General features: G+C 29.0%; 1 protein-coding gene and 1 long non-coding RNA gene across 5 annotated transcripts in view; one reads left to right on the plus strand and one right to left on the minus strand.

Annotated features, from left to right (window-relative positions):
• Positions 1-15,266, plus strand: part of gry (trafficking protein particle complex subunit 11 gry) — a 46,933-nt gene that overhangs the window by 13,032 nt on the left and 18,635 nt on the right. For all 4 annotated transcript variants that reach the window (XM_067268792.1, XM_067268794.1, XM_067268795.1 and 1 more), the window contains 10 exons: positions 613-709; positions 1,569-1,702; positions 2,112-2,253; positions 2,599-2,689; positions 4,361-4,443; positions 6,849-6,927; positions 7,015-7,069; positions 10,366-10,511; positions 14,776-14,837; positions 14,938-15,073. In XM_067268792.1, the coding sequence (XP_067124893.1) occupies positions 613-709; positions 1,569-1,702; positions 2,112-2,253; positions 2,599-2,689; positions 4,361-4,443; positions 6,849-6,927; positions 7,015-7,069; positions 10,366-10,511; positions 14,776-14,837; positions 14,938-15,073 (1,025 nt within the window). The remainder of the gene's footprint in view (positions 1-612; positions 710-1,568; positions 1,703-2,111; positions 2,254-2,598; positions 2,690-4,360; positions 4,444-6,848; positions 6,928-7,014; positions 7,070-10,365; positions 10,512-14,775; positions 14,838-14,937; positions 15,074-15,266) is intronic.
• LOC136974026 (uncharacterized) lies at positions 13,501-14,493 on the minus strand. The gene is made up of 2 exons (XR_010880578.1): positions 14,203-14,493; positions 13,501-13,808 (listed from the first exon to the last, which is right to left on the minus strand). It is a non-coding gene; the product is annotated as an uncharacterized lncRNA (long non-coding RNA).

Raw genomic sequence — 15,266 nt, forward strand, 5'->3', positions numbered from 1 at the left:
CAAAGCAGTTTCCAAAGATGGCAACCCTAGATGACGTGATAGGATAGCTCCTTGAGTAAAGGGAAATTAGCTATAATTTCTTTGGGGATAGTATTGCAATATTAATTTTATCTGAAATAAGATTAAAACTTTGTTTTGTAGTACATATAAAAGCATGTGTGTCCACATATAAATGGAGAATTTTTGGGTTTCTTTCGAAAGATTGATTATGGATTTCTCAATCATTTTCCATTCTTAAACTTGATGTTTATTAATTAATGAATATATTGTGCTCATAATGTAAATCGTTAATTTTTCTAAACTAAAATAAACTTTACAAAGTATTCAAAAAAATCTGAATAGGGAGTCATATCGGAATTGGGAGTTTTCAGTCAAATCAGGTATGATGCAATCAACTTTAAAAGTGATTTACATTTAAAAAAAAATCATAACACAAAGTTTTGAAGTAACATGATTTAGATTATTCAAAAATATTAAAACTCTTATTTGATACATAAAACAGAGACTTTTCATTTCATTTTAAAATTTATTTGTTGATTAGATAAACTGATTTCAGTGAAATTTAATGCTTTAAATTTGTAAATATTAATTATTTTATTTACATTATTCTAGGCATTATAAACAATCTTATGCAAATTTAATGGAAGTAAGAGCATCTGATACTAATATGTTAGAAGTGAAGACCATTGCAGGTTTTATAAATTACAAGGTAATTTCAAATATTAATTAAAAAATTCTGTTTTGACTGTAAATTAAGTAGAAATGATAAATTTAATAAATATTGTGATTTCAATTTATTTCTAGTACAAAAGTAAATTAAATTAAGCAGTATGTTGAGTACTGATGATAAAATTAATTTTTAATAAAAATATATAAAATAAGATTTATGCAGATATTATCTACAAAACATATATGAAGAGTGCAATGCCATTTTTCTCTAAATACATTTTATTGAAGAATTGAATTCTAAACACAATGTTTTCCACTGCAAAAAAATATTGTGGCAATATTGGCTCTGTAAGTGGCTGTATTTTGAGTTGAATTTATGTGAAGCTGTAACATTTAAAGCATCAGAGTGCAAGTCACATGACTTTGGCATTTAAAACATTACAGTTTATATTTACATCATTTTGATATTCCAGAGAATTTGTAACCAAGTGAGTTTTTTACCGTTTTATTGTAAAATTGAAATGATTCATTTACCAGAAAAAGTGTTTTTGCCTCTCCTGAAGTTTCTTTTTTTTTGGCATTTACAACATTATGGCATTACATGCTTCATATGTATTTTTGAAATAGCAAAATAGAATCTTTAGAAGAAATTTAGATATTTATCAAATATAAAATTTCAAAAAAATAGCCCGTTTTCTGTATTTTTCTTAAAAAGAAATGGCTAATATAGCTATATTTAAGAGAAGTATGAAGAATAGATTGTTTTTTGATAATTTATATATTGAAATTTCTATTATAATACTATCCTATATTTTATGCTTCTTATATCAAAACTCTATATATTATTTAAGTAAAACTCATAAACCAATGTTAATATTTTGATTATAAATTATTTACAGATATGTCATCTCTCTTTTATGTTAAATACTCCTTTGGATTCAATTTCTCAGTTTCGAAAACATATAGATATTTTTAAAAGTAAAACTGGTTCTGCTGATCTTGCATTTGAACATAGTGCTTGGTTATCAAAACAGTATGTTTTCTTCTTTATTTAATATTTTTAATTAATTATATTTGATATACAGTAGAGTCGATTATCCGACTTAATTGGGGACTGGGATTGGTCGGATAACTGAAAAGTATGAAAAAATACATTATTAGTATAGTATATTAGGCCTGGTTTAAATACTGGCCTCCCTTTCATGGTCAAGCCAGTGCTGCCAGCTAAAACATGCAAAAATTTAACAAAAATAATATTAAAGTAGCCAAGACATAGCCAAATATTGTAGCTCCACATCACTAGCGGTCATTTGAATTTGCTGACTAGAATGCGGTCGGTTAATTGGGGGTCGGATAATCGATGCTCTACTGTATTTAATAGTATGTAAATAAATATATATACTGTACATTATAAAATTTATTTTATATTTTTTCTCCTTAAGATTTAGCCATTTTGGTGATTTATTTGATGAAGCAGTTAAACAAGGATTGACTCCAATTCAGATTCAACATCCGGGTTTTTATTATCAGCAAGCTGCTAATAATGCAATTAATCGTAAACTACTTTGCCAGAAGTTATGTAAAGTTAGTTGAACATTCTTACATTTGAATTATATTTGCCTGATGATCACACTATATTTTATATTTATGTTCCAGTAGTTAAAGATAAAATGAGTATTAAAAGTATTAAGCTTTTAATTTGTATTTCAGCATAATTCTTTTTAGTAATTCTAATGTATAAAGAATCTTGAAATATATTTATAATAGAATTAATTGAATTTATTTGTGAAGTTTCATTTTTAAAATATTTTCTCTATATTACTTGAGAAGTTTAATTATAATATTCTGTAATGTTTTTGTTAAGAAATAATATTATTTTAATATTTTCATAATTTCTGTTACTTTAATTCTTTTTACAAATTTTTATAGAATGTAAAAGAATATCCAAAAGTTGATCCTTTGGAAGGAAATGAAGAGTTAGAATACTATGGTCAAAGACCTTGGAGATCTGGAAGCCAAAGTAAATTGCCCAATTTAATTTTTATTAATTTAAAATTTATATTTGAATTTTAAAAAGAATTATCAAATTTAGATTGAAATTGCATAAAATTGAAAATATGAGAAAATTAAGTTTATAAAAGAATTGTTCCGATAGATTATTTGGCTGAGGTGGTCTCTGGGACCTAGGATTGAATCTAGGGATTTTTCATGGGTGGTTCTTCCCAGATATGCCAGGCCCCCATCCCTCACCACCCAGCTTGCCCCGATTGTCAGCCTGGCCAAACTCATAATGGATATGAAAATGGCTCTTTTAGTGTCCACAAGATAAAAAGAGCCGAAACATGAAAATAATTATTTACATTGTATAATAATTATTTATATGTAAACTTACAATGTACACATGTTCGTCTAACAATAATCTTATAACATTAAGTCTTGGACATGAGTAAATTTATTTGATTCTGATAAAGCAATATTTATTTAGATTTTATAATCCTTAAAATTTGATGAATGAATAATTAATATATAGATTGATGAAATGTTTTATTCATTTTGAAGTGCATTAAAAAGCTGTTGTTTTTAAAAATAAATAGAAAACTAAATATATAAATCTTTTTCTTTTATTTGTTATATAAAAAAGAAAACAAACAATGCATAACCTAATACAACAACTTTATTTAGTTTTTACAGTGACGAATGTCTAACACTCTTCTTCAGTTAAATGGTTATAATAATGTAAATATGTATTTTTTAGAAAGGATTGATGAATGAAGAGGAATGCTACAGACATTCAAAATGCATATCATTGTAAAAACTAAAAGTCATTGCATCAGGTTATTGATTGATTCTATGTATTAATATTGCAAGTAATTTTGTTTATCTAAACTACATATTACTATATCTGTTACCTCTGTTTTTGCTATTTTTGAATTTATATTTTACTTCTACTTTTGGAACATTAGTTTTTAGAGCTTTTGCATTATAAAAACTTTAATAAATGATTAATTTATTTGTTAAAGTGTATAACTTAAATTATAACTATGATCTTTAAATTACATTTTATTTTATAAGTTTCTTGATATACCTTATTGTTTAAAAGTTTGTTTCTGTAAAACAGATATATCAGTAGAATTATAAATCACTATTCTTCTGTTATATTTGTTGTAATACTTAGTTTACATAAAATAAAATCAAGTATACTGTAATAAATTTATTTCACAAATAATTCTATAACTAAATTTATTTTATTCTGTATAAGTAATGCATTTAATAGTTCTTCTCTAGGATTTTATTTTTAATAATATAAGCATATATATATATAATATGTTATACCACACACATACAAATTTTTTATATCATTCTTACTCTTTTGAACATCAATTAGAGGAATTTTATTGACATCTTTTTATTTAAAATATTTTAAAGCAACACTCCTTCAACTGCTGTATATCATTGGGCTATAATTTGGCAATAATAATTATAAATTACTGATATACAGCAATGATATACAGCAGTTGAAGGAGTGTTATTGCAATGTATCAGGTTTAGTAAAGATGTTTATATTTATATTTTAAAATAACTTAATTCTTGCCAAAATGATCTAATCTTAACATATTTCTCAACAGTGTGGGTTTTTTTACTAAAAGTATTTATGAATCTTAATTGTAAGTAAATGTATCATTTTTTATAGGTATGGAACCTCCAGATCCACAGAAAGAAATAGAAGGAATTCAAGCTATACAATATATAGAAAGTAAACAAGTAGATCACTCTGTAAGTAACATTTCAAATTTGAAGAATTCAAGAAAATATTTGAATTCAAAAATTTTTAATTTTTGGAGAAAAATATTCTGTTGAAGTTTAGTTACTGATTATTATATATTGATTTTAATGTAATTATATTTGTTGTTTTCAATTTTTATAATAATCTGAGCAAATTACAGAACAAATTCAAATTAAAAATAAGTTATAAATGCTTTTTATATATTAATTTTAGCTGATAATAAGTTAACAATGAAACATTTTATTATGTTTCATTGTTAACTTATTGCCGCATTAACTATATTAAGATATTTTGTACAGATTATATAATTATTGGGAGAAAACAAAAAAATATCTGAATGACTATTTTAGTAAGAATAGATATACAATATTTTTCTTTTTTCCCCCTTTTTAAATAAATAAATTTTAAATTTATCATGCTTCATCAATTCATTATTCTTATTATAATGACACAACTTTTATATGAAGGACTAGTAATTTATTAATTTATATTTAAGTGCAATTATACTTATTATTTTACAGTTGGAATTTTGTTTGATCTTAGAAAATAATTTGGAAAAAGCTTTTGTTTTTTACCCTTCTTGCTCTTTGGACACTAAGAGTCTTTACACATTGTGGTCCAGCCAGCTCACAATGGAGATAACTGGCTGGTGAGAGATAGGCTCAAACTATTTGGGACAGATCAACCCCAAAAAGTTCCTCTCAGAATCAATCCTGGATATCCCAGAGCAGTAAACCTTTTTTAGACAACCATATCAGTTAAGCTTAGTTCACACTGAGCAAATAGTGAATGCGAAAAGCAATTTTTATTCACTTAGCGAAATTGACCCTACAACCAAAAGCAAAAAGCGATTGTGAATTTTAAGGAGCCAATCATTTGCAAATGAGAAAACGTCATCTCGAAAAACAAAATGGCCACTTCCAATATTCTGTCATTAACCTCATTTGTTTATTCATTGAAAAAGAAAACGATGCTGGATGAGAAAAATATTAAAAATCCGTAATTACAACATTTACTCTATTGCATGAGAAAGTTTCTGTAGCCATCTTGAAAACAACATGAACCACATGACAACTAGTGGGAATACGATCGGTGGCAAAATTTTTTTGGTAGCGAAACAGTTCGACAGTTCCAAACTTCAAAGCGATTTGCAAAATGGTAAAATTTGCCGGAAACTACGTCATGTCTGACGTGTTATTCGCTCTGTTTTTTGCTTTTGCCAGTGAATCGCGCTCAGTGTGAACTAAGCTTTAGCCTTGGCCATCTAGAAAAAGCTATTATAAAGAATTTGTATAAGCATTTATATTTAACCTATAATTTAGTAAGTTATTTTTCATATTTATTATGAATTTATTTCACAAAATTTAAAATATGAAATATTTTATTTATTTATTATGACTTGTAATTAATAAATTTGACAAACTGTTTATTATATCTTATGACCCTAAAAATAGCCATTTATAACTAAAATCTGTTAAATTTGTCAGCTTATACTCTTTCTTTACATTTCAATCTCATCAGCAATGCAAGTGTGATTTATTGAGATATCAAAAATATAGACTAATTGGGGCCAGAATCCATCTGGATTTTCAAGTACACTATAATTCAAGTGTAGGTATTCTAAGTTTAAGCTGTATTTCAAAAGGAATTTAGGGATACTTACAAAGATTCAAAATTTAATTTATAGAATCATTACATTAAATAAAAAATAAACTGATTATAACTTCAAAATTAAAAAACTTTTGAATGAATGTTAGAACACCAACAAAGAAGTTACCATTGAAAGGATAAATACCCATTTTTGGTGGCCAAATATGTTTTTTGATGCTCTGGATTTTCAATGCTTCACTGTACTAAAATTATCAGAAATTTCAGATGTTTTAAATTATCTATAAGGTCATTTAATTTTCACATTTTGCTTTCTGTTTTCATAAAATTACAGACAATTTTGTTCTGTTTAGATCTTGTGAATCAACACTTTTTATTCAGTATTGATTCATGAGCTAATTATTTCTTCTTGTTTAGGTTTGAATCTTCAGTTCTGTAGATCATAATATTTTTATCTGATCTGCAGTTGCTCAGATCAGAAGGAAAATGGCATTTGTCTATCTACTAAAAAATCATTTAAAGCAATTTGTTTTCCTATAATGGACTTCTTATAAAGCATTTCCTTGGGAAAATATGTAGTTAATTTTATTGTATCTTATTTTTGAATAAATTACTTTTTAATAAAATAAATTTCTTTTTCTTAAAAACATTTATTATTTATTAGAGAATCTGTTAACAATTTAAAATTATAAATGAAATTTTTCAGTTAGAATCTTTTATCAATTATACAATATTTTAATTTTTTTTATAAATGTGAATTATGGAATTAATATGTTGTTATTGTTAGAATATCATCATTCCTTTGTTAAGTAGTGCAGTGGCTCAGTTTAAAAAATACAGGTGTCCACGTATGAAAAGGCAATTAAGTAAGTTGATTATTTTGTACTTAAGATTAAGTAATTTTAAGTTAAAAATTAATAATAATATAATTAAATTTAAAACAATTTTCTTAGTGGTACAAATGGGAGAGGAGTATTTTTCTTCTAAGGATTATTCCAAAGCCTTAACGTAAATATTATATTTTTCTTTATAAAAACCAATGTTTATAAATAATGATTATTAATTACAATAGAGAACTTCTTAATATATGATGCATTCATGAAACATTTAGAGATTCAGTATATTTTAAAATAAAAATATGATTTTAATTGAGAGATTGTGTGTGTGGTGTGTGTATGAATGTTGTGAAAGAAATAATTAAACACATTTATATTTTTTGTAAGTTTTGCTTTATTTACAAATAGATATTTATAAATTTGTAAAGACATTTTATATAAAATGGTTTTCTTGTGACCAATAGGAAATTCCCAGAACATGTAGCATGAACATTCTCTGTACAGAATCTAATCATGTCTAAAATTTATATATATAGGAAAGAAAGAAAAGTATTCAAAATTTATACAATTTACTATTCATTTTGTATTACAGTAATACTTCGGTTTTTGTTGACTTTGGTTATCGTCAGTTTTGGTTTTTGTTGATTTTTTATCGCGAAAAATTTTCCTCGGTTTTCGTTGATTGCCTTGGATTTTGTCAGTGTGCTCAAGTGACCTCGTTAATTTTGTGAAAACAAAGGGTGACCCAGACGTTTTCTGGCACAGTGTGGCTTTATTTCTCGTTGTTTGAACATTACCTTACACTACCACTACATTACCTTAATTGTATATATTTTATTATCTGTGTTTATCATTTTGTATTGTTTTTGCTTTTTGTATTTTATACTTTATTATCCTATCATTTTGTACTTTAATATCCATCTACTGTATTTTATTATTTCCTATATTGTATTTTATTATTTTGTACCTGTATCTGTATCTTACAATATGTTAACTCATCTGTACTCATTTTCATACACTTCTATTGTTATTTTAATTCTGTACCTTCTGTTCATTATTGAAAATGTAACAATGTAAATATGTTCTGGTTTCCACCTGGTTATATGTCTATGGCACCAGGTATGTACTGTACTCCAGTATTTTAGAAATAAATAAATCTGAATCTGTTTGAACATTACCCCATGCCAGCCCACCATTGGCCAACAGTTCTGTTCCCTGAACACTGGGAGTTCGGTCGTGTGTTCGCGCTTTGCCAGGGCAGGCTGGCCACATGAAGTTTTCTGGGTTTTCTCCATGTCTGTAACTCCTGAATAGGGACCAGTTACCGTTAAACAGATTTCCTGGAAGGCATTATTTCCCTCAATACGACCATCATAAATGCATACTGTAAAGTACTATTTTAGTTTACAACGATTATCGACTCTACCGTGTCGGAAACAACCATTAACCTACCGGGTACTTTACTCGGATTCGCGTTAGCGTGCCAGGCCTGGACTTTAAGCGTGCACCGAATTAAATAAAGACAATATGTGTCAATAGAAAAAAACCAAAGATTTAATTAGTCGTTTAGCAATAACTATGTACAATATTTAGTAAAAATCAAACAATAATTTATTCTAAGAAATTCAACAAAGTCAACCCGACAATTCTCGATTCAAATCTATGTCTAACTTAACTCTATTCCCCTTGGGAATCCGACAAAACCAAAAGCTTAACTTATAACAATAATTCTTATAAACTAGAGATCCTAATCGTCACCTCAATATACTCGGAACCTATTTCCTCAACTCTCAAGACTTTCTCAGACTGTCGATCCAAATTCGAATCACTTCAAATCACCTTGGAACTATTCGAGATCCTATCGGACACCTCTCTATTACTGCTGCGAAGCTCACCAAGCTCGTTGCTATCAGAATTCACCTCTCTGTCTTCACTTGAGACTCGGGATTTATAGTGTGAGGTGACGTCACAATTCTGAATGCGGTCACTCCCCTCATTTACATACTTAAATGCTAACAATAACGTTTTTCATCGTCTGGCAGCCCTTTTTTCGACAGTTTACTCACTAACCTTTTACATTATTTGTTTTTACAATTCTTTCCGGGACGTTTTTATTACTTAAGGTTTAGCGAGTTTTATTTCGTGCTTGTAGGTTCTCCCCCCCTCTTCTCGGTGCGGACCTATTCTTTGCCGCTCGGGGAGCGAAAATGTGCGTGAGTCTTATGGCGCTTTTCTTTCGTCGGTGAGTTGGGTTTTAATTCTTCTCTTTTTAATTACTGAAGGTGAATGGTGAGGAAACCTTCGTCCTAACAAAACATAAGCCCCAAACAAAAATAGAATAATAAGCAAAATAAAAGTAAAATAAAAATAACGCTCGGACTTGGTTCCTTACAATACAACTACTATTACATGACAATTATGTCACACTTTACCACGAGGCGATATAGGCTAGAAGCTCATTTCCAACTAGCTTCTACAAGACATTACCCCACGTGTCTAGCCGAACAATTCCATTGCTTTCATCTTAATACTTATATCTTTATGCTAATTAGTCTTTTATGTTAATTTCTTATTGCTTTTAGTATTTAATGCTATATTAAATCTCTATAAAATGTGTTTTTGGTATGTATTTTGGAGTGTCTAGGACAAATTAATTGGATTTGCATTGATTCATATGGAAATAATTGCCTCGGTTTTCATCAGTTTTTGATTTTGCCAGTTGTTTTTGGACGGATTATTGATGAAAACTGAGGTATCACTGTATATAGTTTAACTAGATACATTATACTAGCTAATACAATCACTAAACATTTAAAAATTCAATAAATAGATACAGAGTTAAATTTTGATGTGAATATGAAAATAATGGAATTTTATGTTCTTGATATGTTCTAGTCTTACATATGTAATTTTTTAAAATTAATTTAGTTTTATTCAGCAGATATCTCTTGCATTAAATGATTTATTGGTTCAAGAAAGTATGACAAAGTAAATTGACTTGTATATAAATAAAATAGAGATGCATTCCTAAAATACAAAAATAACTAATTTAGAAAGAAATTTAAATATTTATTTATTTTTTCAGTGTTTCTTAGCTAGTAGTTTAATCAAATAATGAATGGATGGAGTTGGGATAATTCTTTTCCTATTCCTTTGAAGGTTTTGGGTTAGTTACTTAGATTTTCTGTTCTGTTGAGAAATTATCATAAATCAGAGTTTATAAGAGAACAAAATACTATTTGTGTTGCTTGAGATTTTGCAGTGCAAAGGACTAAATACTTCTAACACTGACTACACTTATTGTGGTGAATTATAATGCAAGGGCACTGTAGTTTTAATATAATGCTTATTTTTTATCTTTGAAATAGCATTGTGTATAATAATATCGGTATTACTGTTTTACATTAATAATGTATTATTTTAAAATATGATGACATTTTCAGAATATTTATATTTATTTGATTGTAGCCTTTTCCGACATGTTTTATGGGATTATAGAGCAGAGAAATGGAGAACGTTAGTCTCTAGTATATTGAATATGGCTCTCCATTGTGCTTATCTGACTGGTGATTTAGAAGAATATGTGACTCTTGGTTTAGAATTTACAGGGAATTGTATCCTTTTGAATTGTGATATAAAAAAATTTTTCTGAGTGACATGAAAAAAATAAAACCATACAAAAGTACTTGTAAATTTTATTTCTTGTCAATCTGTATTTATTTAATTTTTAACATTGTATATAATAAGTAGAAAAATATTTTGGACATATTTTCTTCATTATTGTATAGAATTATATTTATAATAATAATAATAATTATTATTATTCAAATTCATTCATAGCATTATTTAATTTTGAAATTGACTGGTTTTAATGCATGCAAAGACAAATAATATAAATAGACTTTAGTTTGAAATACTGTGTACATAATTGTGAGGTCAGCCGGGGATACAGAGTTTTGATTGTACTTGTTGTATCTCTTAATTGGCTAACTAATTGTTTTGACAAGCTTTTACATCAAAGGATGGCGTAATCAAGTTTTATTATAAAAATGGGGAGAATGACAATCTTGAAATCATTGTCTTCGTTTGTCAGGCTCCTGACACCAGATATGGATGAGAGTTTGCACCCTATCACGCATATATCAAAGATGATTTCTAGGAGGACTGTTTAACAATAAATGCCTTAAAGATAAAGAATGAGTGGAACTCCAAATATAATATATATATAAATATTATTTATTGGAGTAAACAATAGAGTATATACAATATTCCATAAACATTGTAAACAGGCAAGAATATATTGAAAGGATCTAAAACTAACTTATTCTTTACATCTAACACGGATGCTACATGAGAGAGAGAGAGCTTACAGAATGTTCGAAATATTATGCTACCTTCATAGTATGGGGCTTATTCTTATCTTCAGTTGTCGTTATGTTCTTTATATTGGGAGGAGATCAGGAGAAGAAAGTGAATCTTGTAACGTAACTTCTGTGTGTGCATTATAAAGTATTGCCGACTTCTATGTGGCTGTCTCTTCTGGAGATCTATTATGGCCAGTTCCGGTTCCGTTGACCTCCAACAAACTTTGCTTGGTTATTTGGCTAATTCTGTCTTCGAAGAACTGCGCTTATGTGGCCAGTTTGGGTTTTGTCGAGCCTCCGACAAACTGTGTGAAAAGGCGGGAAATCTACCCCTTTTTATAGGGACAGCTGGGTAACTGACTCATCGTCATAGGACAGTGAGTTAAGTTTTTGTTTCCTACCTTTCTCGGAAACTAACTTCCAAGAGAGGGAGGAAACAAAAAATGTACATTCTTTTTGTTAAAATTTTATCAAAGAGAAATAAATATTTTGCTATAATATTTTATAACAATTAATCCCTTAATCTGCAGATCTCACATAATCTGATTTACATAAATTGAAAAAATAAGTGCACAAAATGTTAATGAAGGAACCATGTAAATAGTATTTAAAATTTAATTTTAATTAAGGTCAAAAGATGATCTCATTTACTTTAAAGAAAAGTAATATTTTTTGCTGATGTTACAAATAATTGGCTGCTGCTTTAAATGTTACTCAACCATGTATTTCCCAACATGTACATGCAATGGGAATGGTTCAAAATAATTCATAATTCAACAAGCAAGGAAATTGGGTCCCATATGAATTGAAAGAAAAAGACATTGGACGTCAAAAAAAAACCATATGTGAATTATTGCTCCAAAGACAAAAAAGAAAAAGTTTTTTGTACCAAATTGTTAATGGAGATGATAAATGGATTCACTTCGACAATCCTAAATGACCAAAAGCTGAGTGCATCCAGGTGAACCAGGTCCATCAATATCGAAACAGAATATTCATGGAAGTAAGTATCTGGTGGGAACAAAAGGATGTAATTTACTATGAGCTGTTGCAACCGAGTCGGACAATGCTGAACATTACAAACAAAAGTTAATCAAATTGAACAAAGTGTTGAAGCAAAAATGTCCAGAATATGCCAAAAGACACGACAAGGTTATTTTCTAATATGACAACGCTCGTCCACATGTTGCAAGACCAGTCAAGGAAACTCTAGAAGCACTTTGCTGGGATGCATTGCTCCACCTACCGTACTCATTAGATGTCGCTCCTTTAGATTACTATTTGTTTTGATCCATGCAGAGTGACCTTTCAGGAAAGCAGTTCAGATCTTGTGAGGATATCCAAAATTGGGTTGATAACTGGATTGTTTCAAAACAGCCAGACTTTTTCCTTTATGGAATCTGTTTGTTGCCTGAAAGATGGGCAAATGTTGTATCTTATGGTGGAAAATACTTTGAATAAATCTTTCTTTCATTTTAAAACAAACAAATGTCTTACATTTACTGCAAAAAGGGTGGAGTCATATTTATACACCCAATAAAAAAGCTGTTAAGGAGTCCTATCTTGTAGTAACGAGATAGATTCAAGTTTTCACATGTCAGAGCACGTGGTCTGGAAGGTGATGGTTGGTGAGTCATCCTGGACAAGTCAATACAGGATGCCAACTGGGGCAGACCTGATAGAAAGCTCAGCTCAGCTCCTTATTGGTCGGCCAACAGATTTAAAACTTAGATATAAGGCAACATTGGATCGAGGAAAAAGAGCCTTGCCTAAGACTGTAAGGCTGTAAGGAGAAACAAGTTTGGATTAAGACCTTGTAGTAGAAGTAATCGAGATGTATTGCTGTGTATCTCTGTAAATAGTGTAAAATAAATAGTCTTAATTTGTGATCAAGGAGTCGTACGGTGTCTTTTTGTCGGACAAGAAATCAGAGGACACGATTTGAACTTTATTTGAACATTACTAAAGCATATTTAACTTTTGCTAATTCCTGATAGAAAATTGTATAAGCCACCGAAAAATTTGTGATATATATTGAATTAAGATTCACTTCATCACTATCGATTCTATGTTGTTAAATACACCCATACCTCGCTTTACGGCCTAGATACGTTCCACGAAACTTGGCCGCAAAGCGAAAAGCCGTATAAGGAATCAATTATTCTAATACAAATTCATACAAATTCAATGGGATCGGTTCCAAATTTGTTAAATATATAACATGGTTTATCATTCAAAATGCATTTTATCTTTTTATTTCATTTAAATCAAAAATACATACATAACAAGTACATACATTTGTACATAAAATAATAACAGACTCCAAAAACCAACAATAATCTATAAACAAAAATGAAACAACTTCATGTTACATAAAATATGTGTATGTTTACATACATATTTTTTTTAAAAATGGCTTTAATCTGAAGACGATGAAGAAATGGTAACCTGCAGATCACTGTCGTCATCATTTTTCGCTGGTAAGGATGGGCCTGGCTTACAAAAATTGTCCAACGTTGTTTGTCTTGCCTTCTTGTCTATTTCGTTCTTCAGTGATTTATAACAGCTAATGGCTGAATTAATTCCTCGAGAAACTTTAGCGCTACGTTCGACGTCAGGATCGTTTTCAAGGAGGATGTTTATTCCTTGTTCGAAACTGGAAAAAGCTTTCGACAAATTTTTTGATGTTAGCTGTTTGGATACAACAGGCTCTGTCTCTTCATCAAATGCCGGTTCTGCTTGCAACTGAATGAGTTCCTCATATGAAAGGGGTTCCCTATCAGCTTCAAGTAGATCAAGCACATCACGTTCGTTCAAACCTTCAAAGCCGAGATCATGTGCTAGATTAAAAATTTTTAATTTGTACTTACATACATATGTACAGTACTTACGTACCAAAAATGTCCCTAATTGTTTCCAATTTTTCCAGTTAATGTGTAACAATCAGTAATAAATATGTATATAAAACACTCACAGACAAGTCTAAACCAGCCGCTTTATGAGCACACACTGAATAAGGCTCGTAAACAAGAGGAAATAGCAAAGAGTGTGCATCGAGATTGCGCTTGCGCAAGATTGGCAACATGTAGATATATCGACATCGAAAAAAAGTTTTTTTGCCGTTATAGCGAAACATTTTAGGCCGTAAATCGAAAACGTGCCTTAATTGAAGAGGGCCGTTATAGCGAAATGCCGTATAAAGAGCGGCCGTATAGCGAGGTATGGGTGTATATATTTTATACAGAATTACCATATACACACAAATAATCTATTGTGGGTCTGTTTGGGATGTGAGTTTATTCAAGCCTAAGGGATAATTTAAACCCAAGAATCTAAATTGAGTGTGTACAATAATATGGAATATTAAAGGAGGAAAACTTTTTTTGAGAAAGGAAAATTTAAAGTATTTTTGTATAATTTACTTTCTTAGTTTGAAAATATTAGCTAAAACAGTATAGATATAAACTTAAAAATACCAAAAATAGTTTTATGATCTTTAATAAAAATTTAAAAGGGATTCAAGCAAGTTTAGAAGAAAAAACAATAATTCAGACAAGTATTAGTAATATTTTATCGGTAAGTAATGTACAAGAAACTTCTTAATAGTAAGATATTTAATGATGTTTCTCTCTCATAATATTTTAAAATATTGTCTTTATGTCATAAATAATTTTAGGGTAAATGTCCGAGGTCATTTCCTAGTACTGCTGAAGAGGATATCAATTTGGCAGATAAACTGTGGCAGACGGCATTAGCAGAATCAAATTTTCCTCATATTTTTCCTATTCAAATGAGTTCTATTATTCCATTTAGTGAGTATTTTAAAAATGTTTATTTATTTTACATTTTAAATGTATTCATGATATTAATTTGAAATTATTAGACAATATACTTATTTCTTTTTTAACAAATAACCTGATTAGAATTTTTTTAAATTAGAATATCAATTGTAATATGAAACTACACTGTACTACTACTAATTTGTTTTATTTTAATCCAGAATCT

Source organism: Centruroides vittatus, unplaced genomic scaffold (assembly GCF_030686945.1).
Source record: "Centruroides vittatus isolate TY-2023 unplaced genomic scaffold, ASM3068694v2 contig_337, whole genome shotgun sequence".
In the NCBI taxonomy this organism is placed as follows: Eukaryota; Metazoa; Arthropoda; class Arachnida; order Scorpiones; family Buthidae; genus Centruroides; species Centruroides vittatus.